We start from the raw sequence: 15,024 nt of genomic DNA, 5'->3' as shown, positions 1-15,024 counted from the left end.
TGGTCACCTCGCGGGTGCTGCTCCCAGTAAGTTACGGAGGAGAGCAGGGAGCAGCGCCCCAGTTTGCCCCCAGCCGAGGCTCCTCTGTTGGTGGGCAAAAATATATTCAAAGGCGATCTTGACTTTCACCAGCACTTGGCGGGAATTGTCTCAAGAAGTGATTGTCCTACTGAAAATAGAATAATAATGAAAATAGCCAAAATACTGGTTCGATCACTGTTGCTGATAATGTCTGGTTTCCCTATTCTAAGAAATATGAAAGTAAACGCTGGGTGTAAATGTGCACTCTTTTAATGAGAATTTTCCCATTAGCTTTTAATAATGATTTTCCCATTTCTGAACTTGTGAAGAAACCAATTTGGTGTATCATAAACATTGTAAAAATGAGGTCTGACAGTTTAGTTGCACGCCATTACTTACCTCGGTAACATTTTCTTATTCTTGCTGTGAATTACAGTACATTTTTCTCCCTTAGGTATGGTGGAATTGTACGTTCCCAGTCTGAATTGACAAGTGTATTAATTAGCCTGCCCAACCCCACCAGCTTCGTGGCTGTGTCACGGGTTTTGGCAGGGACTGCGATGCTGGTGCTGGGTCGGGAGCCCCAAGGGGTCCCGGGGTCCCTCCCAGACGGCTGCGTGCCCGCCACATGGAGACCCCTGAGCTGGGTGCAGGAACGGCAGGGCTGCCATTTCACAGTGGTCTGGGCACCGTCCTGGGACGTTGGTTTTGACGGTGAACGACAGAAGAGCGTTAAGCTCTGCAGTTCAGTTGCCGTGGCAATTAAATTCTGTACAGAATTACTGTTGCAAGAGAAGGACATTTCTTGTTTATGTTTTAGTGGCTGGTATTGTTTGCCTTTTCTATTTTGAAATTTCTTCCTACCTTTAAAAAAATGTTACATCTTAATATACAAAGCAAAGCTCCTAAGGTGTCCTGGAATAGGTAGGGAAGTGGTTTTGGTAGGGTGGTAGAGAGGGAATAAAGCAGTAAAACATACACAGACACCTCTGTAGAGTTTTCCTTTTTGTCAGTTTACATGTGAAATTTGAATAATGGTTGCACTTTCTGTGTTTTCTTGGGATTGTGCCACTGCTTTTTTTCCTGTTACTTATCTCCTTCACACCCCTCTCCTTTCTATGATCTGTTCATCCAGCTCGCTCCACAGCTTCTAACAAATAATCGGGTCTTTTGACTTGATGTGTTTCATGGCACAGATTAAGTGCCATGAAGGGCTTTACTCTCAGTATCAGGTTTTGAGTACAGGGATACTTGGAACAGTGAGTGGAGCTACAGCAGAAGAGCAGATAAGCTGCCTTCCCTTACTTTTGAGACTTCTACTTTAGTTACTCGTTCAAAGATTTACACTGGTCAGGATCCAGTCAGGGGATTACCCTAAGTCGTTGGAGCAGCCTGAGTTCTAATGAGTAACGAGCTCTTTGTAAGGCTGGAGCAGGTAGTGTTGTAGACATGGAAGTGATGAAAAACGTTTATTGAAGTGGTAGAGATCTTTACATGATAAGCCAGCAAGATGGAATGAAGGGGAACTTTCTGTTTAATGGGAACGGACGCGAGTCAAGGATTCTCTAACCTCATTTCTAATAATCTTCAGCAGAGAAACTTGTACTTAAATTTTATTACAAGAGAAGTTTTGTTTAATTAGTAACTTGTTTTTTATATGAAGGACAAACAGTTTAATCCAAAACAAAAATACAGGTGACCTTTAGAGAAGATTCCTCCACCCCAGTCATGGTTTTGATGGTCTGGTAATGAAGTACTGATAACTGATTTTTTGAAAGGCATGAAAACCAGTGCCACATTTAATATATATAGACTCTTTCTTAATAGTATAAAAATTCAGCGTTTAGATTTGAAGAAGTGGTTTTGGGGGAAATAACTGAAAAGTTTAAAATCTGGATGGAGACAAAAGCACCTGCAACATTGGCAAGAAATCAATCTGAATGTTATGTAGTGTTTAAGCTGAGTATTACTGGAGCAGATCCGGGGTTTGGTTAATTCATTAAGTAGGTAATGTCTTTCCTGTTAGTGACATCTTGAGTCTTTCCTTGGAAGCTCTTACTAATCGGAATAAAATATGCAGCACTGTAATAAAGGTGCGGTTTCTCACTTGGGGTGTTGTGGTTCTCAGGGATGAAATCTTACAAAGATAAATTGTACTTGATACAGAGACAGTAGTGGTCTAGAATGCAATATTGTTGTCTGGTGTGTTACAGTCTAGAATAGTATGGTCTAGAATACAATTTGATAAGTATGTGTGTAGTTGTACACTTTTGAATGAGTAGTAACACACTTCTTTTTAAATGAATAGCATTATCTTGTACTGTCAACCACACTGGCACATTAAAACAAACTGTATGTTTTTTATATATCTAAAATAACTTCTGCTGGTTTCCATAATCAAATGTTACCTTAACATGTTGTTGCTGAATCACAAGCATTCCTATGGTCATGTTGACTGTGGAGTTTTTAAAGTAGCAAAAAAATCAAAAGCCTCATTAAAAGTCCCAGTCTAGGAGTTAACTGGCCATTTTACGTTCTAAAATGTCAGCTGTTTTGCTCTAGAGACAAGAATGTGGTGTTGAATTTTTCCGCTCGGCTAACTCACCTACTAAAATAATAATGCTGGAACAGTGGAGTGTGGCTGCATGCATCAGGATAGAGAGGAATTTCAATCAGAAAAGTGGGAGGGGAAAAGTGAAGGGAGCTAATTGTTAACTTGGGAAATTGGTGGAAGCTTGTATGGAAAAGTGCATTGATAGGGAAACATAATATTGTTCAAATAAATCCTTTGCCTCATGGTGGAAATATGCAAGTTTTTTATTATTTCCCATTATCTCTTCATACAGTTTATCCTTGAATAAAAATACATGAAATATACCTATGATGTTTTAATTAAAATAAATAGGGCAGAATATGATATAACATGATTGCGTAGTGAACCAAATGAGTTCAAGATCCGACAGTGCTTTACAGATCAGTTGCTGTCTAGTGCCATCAGTTCGTAATTTTATCCATAATGTTTGGCTTCAAGCTTTTAATAAATTAACCAGACTGGGACCGCTTGAAACAGTTAATCCTGAAACCTCTAGATTGTTGGTCTCAAATAAATGACCTAAATTAAAATAACGCTTGCAATAATTTACAGTACTCCTTACTGATAATGCAAGCAATAGGTTTAATTGTATTCTCTCACTGCTGTTGCTCTTAAGGTCTGTTTGATTTCAGAGGGATTCATTTGTTACTCGGTTACAGCACAGTAGCCAAGAGCCTAACTGTAGTTTTTTTTCTGTAAGGATATATAATGTTGTAACTTTCTGTAACATCCACAGATTTTAGGACCTGCCCCAAAATGGTGTTCCTTCTTGGACAGCCTTACTGAAGAACTGGAAGAGAATCCAGAGAGCACAGTTTATGATGATTACAAATTTGTTACCAGAAAAGACCTTGAAAATTTAGGTAAAACAGTTGAATATCCTCTTCAGCCGACTTCTTTGTTCAGTTTTTGACCATTTACACATGTAATTGTTGTAATTCCAATGTGATGTATGAGGACTGTTAGAAATTCATTGGCAGTAGTTCACTCCAGTCTTCTTGGTTATTAGGATACCAGATTGATGCCTTTACGTTCTTTGGTTCCTGACCAGTGCAACACTAGTTATTTATGTTTGACAGATTTTTATCCCAAGATGATGATTGGTATTTGCTGAATTAAGATTTCTAGGAATACGTTGTGTGTACTTTCAGAAACAAAATGGAAGGCATAGGAAGTGAAGTTGGTTTAGTTTTCAAAACATTTTTGAGGTGCTCATTTACCTCTCAGTATGGGAGTTGGGTTTGGCCTGGTAGGAGGCCATGCAAGGAGGACATCATCCAAAGCACCTGCGTCTTCAGCATTAGAGTTCTAGTATAGATGGTCTGAATGTAGTCCAGAGACCTCTATCCCAGCTGTAAGGGAATAAGGTAATGTAGTATTGTATACTCACAGACTTGACTGGGAATGGTTACTCTGCTTTAAATTCACTAAAACTTAGTCAAATTCATTTCCCCGTAAATGCAAGCTTTCAAATGAAGAACCAGCTTAAGGGATATTTTGTATTTCATGTGTCAGGGTCTGTCTGTATTACTAGCCATTAGCTGGAGTCCTCTCATTTTGGAATATGCAGGAGGATTGTTTCCTGGAAACAGTCAAAAAAATTTTGAGAGATGGCTTCACTTTCCGGGATGCACAGTGGTTTCTCACTTTTTTTGCCATTTAGTTCTAGAAGTTGTTTGCTAATTCATGATATCAAAAAATATGGGGTCTATAGAGGATAGTTTGCTATAAAAAGCTTTTGCTTTTCTCAAGTCTTGGAATTTGTAAAGATACATGGAAGGAAAATCAGACAGCTCTTGAGTATTTTCATTCTTACTTAGGTTAGGGCCCAGGGTGATCTATTTATGACCTGAGGTGGTACTGTATTTTTTTCAACATGTTAATTCTTCAGAGATAGCGAACCAGGGTAAAACTCTAATTAAAAACATCTGTATATCACACTGAAAGTGATGGTCAAACATCCATGGACTTTCAAAAAAATCCTCTTGAATTTTTCTTTGTAAACTTTTATGGAGCGTGGTGCATGTGGACACTTTTAAGAAGTGCACAGTAACTGTGTTATGACAAGGAAAATGCATTTTGTTGCTCTGAAGAAGCTCAAAATTCTTGCTGGCTAAACTGATTTTTTTTGCAGTTTTACTTAGTCTTGATGTAATGGGTGTGGCTGTTAGATCAATGTGTTGCGTTGGCAGGGTTTGTTTGTTTGTCTTGAACAGGGTAAGTGGAGTGGCTGGCTTGGAATAGGAGTTCTTTATATATGAAATCTCTTTGAAATCCTCTGTAAAATTTTTTCCCAGGCCTTGCTCATCTCATTGGATCATCGTTGCTCAGGGCATATATGCATGGCTTTTTCATGGACATAAGACTTTATCATAAGGTAAATAAGGCTGATCCTTGTCAGTTTTTACTCTTAACAACAAAATATGTGTATTGGGTTTTTGCTGGGGGAGATTTTGTGGGTTTTCTTTTATTTTGGTTTTTTTTCTCCATATAATGGACCGTGTCCTGTATTAATGGTATTTTCTTTTTACTTCCTCCTGCTTCTTCAAAGGCAAAAACAATGGCCAACCCCTTTGCCTATGAAGAATACAGAAGAGAGAAAATAAGGCAGAAGATAGAAGAAACACGTGCACAGAGAGTTCAGCTAAAGGTAAATGCTGTAAAAAACGAGTATGTGATTCTGTAATATACTTCTGGGAAAACTGTTTATAAAGGTAATATATTCTTAAGTGCATCTCAGAGATGTGATGACTTAACCTAATGTAGGATTTGATTCTGTTTGTGATCAGAGACACAAAGTAATATATAGAACTTTTTGAATGAAATCATAAAATTCCCACGCGTGTGATTCCTACAGATGAGAAAGACTGATAGCAAACTGTAAAAGAGCAGCTCTCATCATATTTGCCACTTGAGCGGATAACCCACTGGTAAAATTTGCAGTTTCTACTTCTGTCATTAAACTAAATGACTTAAGCCATTAAAACATAATGCTCTGGGAAGAGATATATAAAAACAGTATTGTGTTTGTAACTGGTAGCTTTCTAGATTGAGTTTGCTCAACATACAAGGAGAAATAATTTCTTGTAAAGTACTAAAGCTGATGCATTACAAGGAAAAAAAGGTACAGAAGTTGTGCTTAAGTTTTCTCTAAACACTGTTGCTTTACTAGGACCTAGAAATATTTGGAACCAGTCAAGGAGCTTTTCAGCAGGAGTTGTAAGAATGATTAAGAATTCTCTCTTCACCACACTTATGAATATAAAGCGTGTAGGTTTTTGCAAGTGCAAAAGAATAATTTACTGATTAATTACTTTCCTATGTTTAGAAACTTCCAAAAGTCAATAAAGAGCTTGCACTCAAACTCATGGAAGAAGAAGGAGAAGAACAGCAGGTTACTAGAAAGAGGAAGCAGAAGGTGAGCTTGTGTTTCGGAGACATCTCTAACTGGAACCAGAGAAATTGTAATGCATACAGTGTTGATTTTTTTTGTTGTTGAGCGCTTTTTTTTTTTTTTTCTTATCTGGCGAAACAGATACAAAATTCCATTGTTTCTGTTTCTCATAAATAACTTATTCTAGTAGGTAGCTTTAAGGTGGGCTTCACTGTAGCTGCAGCACCAAAAAGGCCGTGTGGTACCTTAATGCTTAAAATGATGAAATAATCACTGTGAAGATGATATGGGCTTCACAGGACTCCAGAAGCTAGCAAAATGCAGAGTCAATACCAAAGTTGTTTGAAAAGGACCTGTTGTTTGCATTTGTTGGTATTCTGGTGGTGACCATGACGAGGTGGATGTTACCTGTAAAACTGAAGATACAGTTGCCTTTCTTTGTGCACACAGTTAATTACGTTTTATAAAATAGCCAAGATGTTTTGCTCTTATGCAACAAGAATTCTTCCTGACGTTGAAAATAACCCATTTTTATCCGATGTGAAGTTTAAACAAAAAAAATAGTTAATGTTGGGGGGGGGGCTTTCTATAGGTAGCACTTCAAAGGTGTTCATTCGCACAGGAATAGAGCGTTCATGAAAGGCAGACATATTAGCTTCATGTGGCATCTAATGAAATCCTGTGTGTTACAGTTAGTAGGAAGCATGAACTACTGAAAAAGTAGGTGGTGATAAAACCCTAAATGAAGACTGTCTAAGCCAGTGTGACGATGGAGATACGAGTTCAATAAATGGGGGCTGATTTGTCTAGGAGTACGTATAGATTGTGTTACTATGTGGACTAAAAAGAGCACACACAAAAACGGATGGTCTGGTTATTTTCCTGAAGTAGCATTAGAGTCTTATGAAGAGCAATTTGTTTCAGGCTTTGCGATTTAATTTTGGCTGGGTGACTGCAGGTCACACATTTGCAACGTTTGTGTTTGAAATTTATACTTGGTTTCTGTATCTCCCCCTTCCCCCCTCTTCTTAGGGAACAATATGCTGGAATAAGTTTGACAATGTTGAAAGATCAGCTTTTTCTAATAAAAGGCTGTGCATTCAGTAATTTAAAAATGATGACAACAGGTGTTCACATAAGCTGAAATTGTACCTTGAGCTGTTGCTAATGCAACAGTAGCATAATTTACACTGAGTTAATTTTACTTTGACGTGAATGAAACTACCTTTTCCATTCTGTATGCAAGGGCAGTGAAGAAAAAAGTGTTACAAGATGTATAGCAGCACTTACTCGTGTGTATTTACAGTAAAACAGCAGTAGCATTGCATAAAGACATGTTTACCCTGATAATTTGTTGTACATGTTGTAGAATCATCCCTGTCAGGCAGCGTATTTGCCTTGGAGGAACTGCTGATTAGTCAATAGATATCAACACATCTCCAGACTAGCTGGCTGAACGTATGAGAAACATTAATGCAAAAATATTAGTAATTGTGTATTTAAGGTGTCTGTAGTGTGCTTAAAAAAAACTGTCTTGCTTACAGGTAGCTTAGAAAGATATTTATCACTTTGTGAAAGCGATAAAATATAATAAGCATAAATCCTGATTTCATATGACCTGGAAGCATAAAGCAACTGGCATTTCACATGCTGGTTTTGAGTTTTGTTTAATTAAAAAGCTGTTGCTTACTTTACCAATGTCTGTTTTAGAATTTTATAACTCACTCATGCTTTGCTTCTTTTCCAGAATCTGCCTAACCTTCTCAAAGATGATCGTTTTAAGGTCATGTTTGAGAATCCGGATTTCCAGGTGGATGAGCAGAGTGAAGAATTTAGGCTGCTTAACCCACTTGTTTCTAAAATAAGTGAGAAAAGAAAGAGGAAACTAAAGATCTTAGAGGAACTGGAAGCACGGGAACAGGTAAAATATTTTCCATTTGGATGAGGAAAAATCCACAGGGGTGAGGTTTTTTCCCCTTTCTTTCAAGCATTCAGATTTTTCATCCTGGAAAGAAGGAAAGATGGAGGCAATACAAGAATGTCTTACCAGCTACAGTAATTAAGTGTAATTTATAATGTTATCCTAGTTTTTAGGTGTGAACAATATTATGTCTACATGAATATAGCTCTGAGAAAAACATAAAATGTGTAGGTGGAAGCAATTTTATAATATATTTTTTACTTCATTTGCTGTTACTGCTTTTGTTCAAATTTTCATTCTCTTTGACTGTCTCTATGTAAAAGCTGTCACGTACTCTAATTGCAGGAATGATTTGAAAAAAAATTAGTTGATGATTTCTTATTTTACACTATTTTTGTCTGCAGGAAGAGGAGGAAGAACCAGAAGGAAAAGCAAGTGATGCAGAAAGTTCTGAGAGTTCAGATGATGAAAAAGGCTGGGTTGAAGAGGTCAGGAAACAGCGCAAGCTTCTACGCCAAGAGGAAAAAGTAAAGCGGCAGGAAAGGTTCAAGGAGGATCAGCAAACATTACTGAAACCTCAGTTTTTTGAGATTAAAGAAGGAGAGGAGTTCAGAAGCTTCAAAGACTCTGCCAAAAAACAAAAATTAATGAAGTAAGACTAATCTTCCTATTTTAATAGCCGGGGGTGGATGATTCTCAAGTATTTCTCTACAGTGCAGGCCAGTGGCATTTTGGCTTGGAAGCTTTTATTAGTAAAGCCACATCTGGCTTTTGATTCAGGGATATAACTTTAAGCGACATAGATGTTCAAAGCTTTTTTTTGCAGTTAAACAAATATGATGTTTAAAGTATGGCAGAGAGACAACACAGATGAGTAAGATATGGATCCCCAAATCTGGCTCAGAATATTAGTTACTAGGTGCTGATGAACTGCTGCTCTCACAAATAACACCACTGGTGTCTGTGACTGGTTATATTTCTCCACCAGTGTCAGTATGAGGCTGACAGTCTGGATTTTTTTATCTGACCCTCTGAAAGGATGTGGAATACTACATGGCTAGTCACTATTTTTGGGGTAGGATCAAGGTGGTAAAAGAAAAATGGTTTTGTCTGGGTATTTTTACAGCATCCAGAAACTTTAAAAAAACTATGCTGTCCTTGTATTGTCAGGTCTTACTTTTTCTGTTTTTGCAATACAAAAAATCAGACTAATTTTTGGATTTGTTTTAATTTGGATTTCCTTAAATTGAAAATGAACTGAAGTAATTGGGTGCTGTATAAAGAGCACATCAAACTAAAGGACTTGGCTTTGAGGTGCTTAATGCCTGCAAATCTCATTGATACTTTTTTTTTTCAGAGGTGAGATGAGCCCTTCAGAAGATGAGATTTAATAGCCTGTTGTTATTTGGAGTTCAGGCACTAATATTAAAACCTTGAAAGACAATAACTTTAAAGTTCTTGCAGCACGCTGGATGCAGAGCAGAATTTTGACTGATGCTGGAAACAAGTTGCTGGGCTAGATGGATCTCATAATAGCCGTTACATTTTTTCTTACAATGAAATGGTACAGTCAAAGAAAAGAAAGTGAATAATATATATAATGGAACTGTTCCTTTATGTCGCTAATGACAGACTCTACAACCTAGTTGTTTCATGATGGATTTTTTCTGAAGCTATATAAAGAAACATTGGGTAAAAATTCATCCTGTCCCTTAAATGTGCAAATTTTTAACTGGAATTATCATGTAAAATGGTCTTTAAGTATTCCTGAGACAGTGTTTCTATGGTAGTCTAGTGGTCTGTGATTTCCATGTTGTACTTGTAAGACCTCTTTAAATAGAAGTGTTAGTTTTTATAAATTTGGCTTTATAGCAGTTCTGCGGAACTGATTCCTGTGTTTTCCTTAGCTGGGAAAAAACAGGGATTTTTCTTTGTTTTTTATATTGAATATATCCACTCGTTCTGAACTCTGGCTTTCTTAGATTTGTCCATCAACTTTCTTCTGATTATTTTTCTGTCTTTCTTCCGGAAGATGAAGCAACTTCTTACTTTAGTCAGTTTTATTTCTTTCTCAGGAGAAAATCCACTCTGGACACTGACAGAGTATTGTAGGTTAAGGATATTTTTTGCATTGTACTTGGATTTATAGTCATGTTAGCAAGTGACTTGAAAGGAACCTGAGGCAATGAGCAAATGGCACTGTATTCTCATTGCCATTGAAATACTCTCCTAAAAGGTAGTATGGCTGCAGCCTACTCACCTACTGTTCTTTTACGCAAATTCAGCTGCTGACCTCTAAAGGAAATTCTCAAGGACACTCAATTTGAAGTATTAAGGTTTCATTTTTTCCAAAACGTGGAAGGCTTAAATGTGAACAAGGATACTGAAAGTTATGTAAATAAGCCAAGACAGGTGTAAGGAAGAGAAACATTTAGGAAAAAATAGTACAGTATGACATAGGACACAATAAATTCTTTCATCTGGTGTACAGAGGGCGAGAAATCATTACTTCAGCTTGGGAAAAATGAAGGCAAATACCAGAGGTCTGTCCAGTGGATGGAGGAATATCACTGATGACATAAACCATGGAAAGACTTTTAAAAGACTGGTTTTAGGGAAGAGAGAATCTGTTTTAAGATTTGCTGCTAATTCTCTGCAGAATATTTTTCAAGGTGTGTTGCATAATCAGGGTGGCTTAGGATAGATACCCTCTGTGTGATAAATGAACAGATGGGATGTAATGTAAAATGTTAAAAATGAAGAGGAGAGAAAATTGAGGCTAGAATAGAATGATAAAAAAATAAGGATGTGACAGCATTACATCCTTCATGTTTTTCTGAGTTCCTGTCATTGAATTGTCTTTCCATGATTTTTATTTTTATATAAGCAACTACCCTGTACTCACTGATCCCATTTGTGCTTATCCAAGCATTGTTCTGAGTATGGAGTTTGATATTCCTCAGATTCTTAGAGGAAATGTAAAAATTAACAACTGGTATCTGTTTCTTACAACATACAGCTGATAGGATTCTGTAATAGTAATGACAGTCTGTGTTGTGAACTAACTTGTTTGGTTAATAGACATTTTTACACATTAGAATTTTGTGAAGAAAATGCCTAAATATGTTTTCTGCTGGCCTTATTCAGTGATAAGTAGTCAGCATAAAAATAATTAATTCAAGTAATGTACTGAAAATTAGGAAGACTGTAGTGGCATGTACAATCTGGTGAGGCTGGCATGTTTGTCTTTGATTTGATTTATCCAAGTTACGGAATTATGGTCTGTGACCAATATAATTAAGTACCTTAATACCTTCACTATGCATTTAATGGTTAGGTGTTCTTTTTTTCTCTAATCATATAATGTTCTACCTGAGGAAACAGTTTATGACTTACATAAAACTGGGTGTTTCTTTCAACATGTTCCTGAGTCAGCACGGCTCCAAGCCCAACTTCTAAAGCATTGGTGCATGCTATAAATTTCTTCATAGACCATCAGTCTATGCATTTCTTTGTGCAGGAAAGCTGCAAAATTTACTCCTGGCTGTAAGAACCCCTTGTCTGTAATCAGTATACATTTCATTTTCCTCTTTTTCACTCTTGCGCTTACTGTATGAAAACCTGCTGAACATATTGGCAAAGATGCAAAACTTTGCATTGTTTACTTACTGCATAAGTTCCTTACATAGTAACTTAAAATGAATCCGTAAAAGAAGGTTTTTATCAGCGTGCTAAGAGCTCTTTTGGTTTTCTGGATGTCCCTTTAAAAGGTTTGTTGTTGAAGTTAGAGCATGTCAAAATTTAAAACTACAGTAGTCGTACTTTATAAAGTATGACAGTCGATGTATGTATCTTCAGAGGTGGTCAAGAAAGTGAACAAAAGCCAGCAAAAGCATAGCTGACATTCCTAGGTAGTGCTGAAGTAAAACAGCGGGGAAAAGTCCTGAAAAACTGTTCTCTTTATAAAGAGGAAAAATGAAGTGCCTGGACAATTTTTTTCTTTGTTTTTTACTGTAGATCAGGAGAAGTTGCTTTTAATAACACTGTTAATGTATCCCTTCAATCAATTTGTTGAGGATGATTTGGAAAAAAACAAAACCAAACCACCCAGCTATTGTGTTTGTGTATCAGTGTGTGCAATTCACTGTCATTTGAGATGCGCATGTTTTCGGATAAATATACCAATACCTACATTTATTCAGTAAAATTGCAACCCCACAGCAGTTTGATAATGCTGCCTTGTTTTAATTTTTCTCCTGACTGAAGCAGTATCTAGGCAGTCATGCTAAATAATTGCTGGGTAGTAGCCATATTTCTCCACTTAACTTTCAAAGCAGAGAAAAATGGGGCTTCACTTGAGTGTAGAAATCCCACCACAATGTCAGTGACTGATCTGCTGCCATAGTTAGCTCTAAGGCTTAGCTTGTCTTCCCAATTCACACAGATGGAACAAGTTTTTACATGTAGTCAATGAAAAATATATTACAGAAAAAAATACAAAGTACCTAGTCATGAGAAATAAAATAATTCTTGACAGTAATTTTTCATTGTTTATCTGAAAAGTCTTTGTTACGTAAAATGGCTCATTAACCAAAATTCAGCAGAATTCAGCGACTTCATACATAGGCCACAGTCCCTGAGCCCTTCATCCATAGTAAATGCCATTGACTTTGGTGGCTGCTAATCGTCTGTATTTTTACGATGACTTATTTTCCACTTTTAAACTTGTACAAAAAATGTCCCTTGGCCTTCTTCAGAGAGATCTAGTAAGAGACTACTAGCAGCATCTCCAGTTGCAGAAACTGATTTCATTTACAGTTAGGCGAATGTTTTTATGTGCATCTCAGAGCGAGTTTTGTTGTACAAGCCACGTCCTACTCTCAGGCGGCCTTACCCACTCATAGGGCCCGCGCTGCGGAAGAAGGACAAGCCGTGTTAGGACTCCCGGGTGCCTTTAGGGAGGCTGGCTGGAGCCAGCACTATCCCTGCCTCACCCCGGTGCTGGAGGCTGCGTGGGAGCAAGGTGCATTTCCATTCATCAGCCATTCCAGTTTACAACCCAACTTACTTGAAGTCAGCACAGGTGATATTAAATACCAGCTTGCAACCTGGAGCAGCTGGGGCACGTCCAGATGTCTTGCCTTTGTAGGGGCATTAACTTCCAGCGGGGGAGAGCCAAAAGCAAGATCAGTTTCCACCACATCAGCTACCTCCTCCTGCGTAGAAGTGCTGGAGTTCAGTGCCCAAGGCAGAGGCTCTATACCAGCTTGCTTATGGAAACGAACGGGCGAGCGCCATGTGCCTGAAGGCGTATGTTCGTGTGGAGCTCCTCTCTGGGGTCAGGGCCTGTCTCATTTATCGCATTCACTTGTTTTGCATTGTTGTTTTATTGAGCAAACTATTCGCATTAGACTACTACGGGCACAGTGTCCAAACAGTCATTTGTATTTGGACTAAGTAGTTTGTCTATGTCAGTGAAGTGGTTCAATTGGTGATGAATTAATTCTGATGTATAGTCAAGATTATTTCCTTCCCTCAAAAGCGTTTCCAATTCAGAAATGGTAAGATTTCAAGAGAAGTGGATATATCTAGTCTTATTTTTTCATTTGTGCATGTATCTGTTTCTGTGGCTGAATAGTCCTGACTTTTTCTAACATTTCACAGAAAACCATAGCAGTAGAAGGGTGTGGTTTCTTTCTCAACTGGAGTCGTGTTGCTTTTTTATCAGAAAAAACAGTGAAATTTACATAAAGCTTAAAAATGTTTCTACTGGAAGCAGTATCTGGAAGGAATGATTTGAATTTGTGTTTCTTTTCTGTTTATGGAATGTTTATTTTTTAGAGTTACCGCATTTCAAGGTTTCAGAGAAATTGAAATTACTTTTGACTGCATTACATCAGCCAAGAATAAGGACTAATGTTGATTATTCTCTGCAGGGAAACTCTTGGAGATCGTTTAAAGCTTGAAGAAAAACTTGGCACGCTCAATGTGTCTGATACCACAGTAGGCAGCAAACAGGCAACATTCAAATTAAAGAAGGTGAGCTATATGTATAATTTTTGAAGATAATACCAAGTAACTTTAGTTTTTGCATGAAAGAACAGGAAGTTTAAAACCGTCAAACAAATGTCCCTCTTCATTTCTTTATAAGCTGCCAACTCTTCTGCTTCTTGCCAAGAGAATGAAAGCCTCCGGTAGTACTCTGTGTGTTTATACCCTTATAACGCAGGCAGCACTCATAAAATCTTGTGTTCCGGTGGAAAATACTGGCTTCCATCTTTTAATAGTTTATTTGCAGACATACAATCAGAAGCTTGTGACCTTACGTGACTTCTGTGCCAGGACTGATACCGGATCTTGGTCTGCAGGTCCAGCTGCGATCAGGATGCTGTAGGTGACAGGCTTTCTCTTGGTTGGTAATGTGGCTAGGTCACAGCATGAAAAAAACAGAGCTCCTAACCACTTTTGTCATTGAACTTGTGTAACACAGATCACAAGAATGAGCTCTGGTTCTGTTCTGCTTGCTAGATTCCATTTGAAGGGTGTAGCTGACTGCTGCCTATCTACCTTTCTCAAAGGGGTTTTATTTCCCATCCTAAGGGATTTTGTAGATCGCAGACAGGTGATTATCATGTGGGCAGAGTTAAATGCATGTGTGCAGCTGCTACTGCTATAGAACACCGAGGGTTTTTTGCTAGAAAATTGGTTTAGAACTGAGGAAAGAACACATTGTAAAAGCTGAAGACCCATATTAATTGATACTTGAGCTGACAAAATGTAGTTCAGTTAAAACTGGTTTTCCTCAGATAAACCTTTTTGCCATAATACATTTCTCCTTACCAGTGGTCAAATATTATTCTCACTGGTAAAAATGCTGTCACAAGAATGGCTAAGTAGTTATTTGATTGTCACATTGGGTATGCCTGAAAAAAGTTTTTAAATAACCACTAGTTATTGTCTGTTTTCAGATGTCCTTTTTCATCTGTTTTTGATTCCTGTATTGCTGGAATTTAAAATGTGTTGACTATGGAGTAAGTCACAGATTCCCCTGCAGTGCTGTGTAGGATAACCATTCTGGGGATTTTACCAGCTGCT

General features: G+C 37.7%; 1 protein-coding gene across 1 annotated transcript in view; it reads left to right on the top strand.

Moving 5' to 3' along the window:
* Positions 1–15,024, top strand: part of NOL10 (nucleolar protein 10) — a 51,104-nt gene that overhangs the window by 33,503 nt on the left and 2,577 nt on the right. Inside the window, exons 14-20 of the mRNA XM_075414837.1 lie at positions 3,351–3,477; positions 4,912–4,991; positions 5,166–5,264; positions 5,943–6,032; positions 7,756–7,929; positions 8,334–8,581; positions 13,866–13,968. Coding sequence (XP_075270952.1) covers positions 3,351–3,477; positions 4,912–4,991; positions 5,166–5,264; positions 5,943–6,032; positions 7,756–7,929; positions 8,334–8,581; positions 13,866–13,968 — 921 coding nt within the window. The remainder of the gene's footprint in view (positions 1–3,350; positions 3,478–4,911; positions 4,992–5,165; positions 5,265–5,942; positions 6,033–7,755; positions 7,930–8,333; positions 8,582–13,865; positions 13,969–15,024) is intronic.

Source organism: Opisthocomus hoazin, chromosome 2, assembly GCF_030867145.1.
Source record: "Opisthocomus hoazin isolate bOpiHoa1 chromosome 2, bOpiHoa1.hap1, whole genome shotgun sequence".
NCBI lineage: Eukaryota > Metazoa > Chordata > Aves > Opisthocomiformes > Opisthocomidae > Opisthocomus > Opisthocomus hoazin.
Note: the sequence above shows the minus strand (reverse complement) of the source record. Positions and strands in the feature narration are given on the sequence as shown.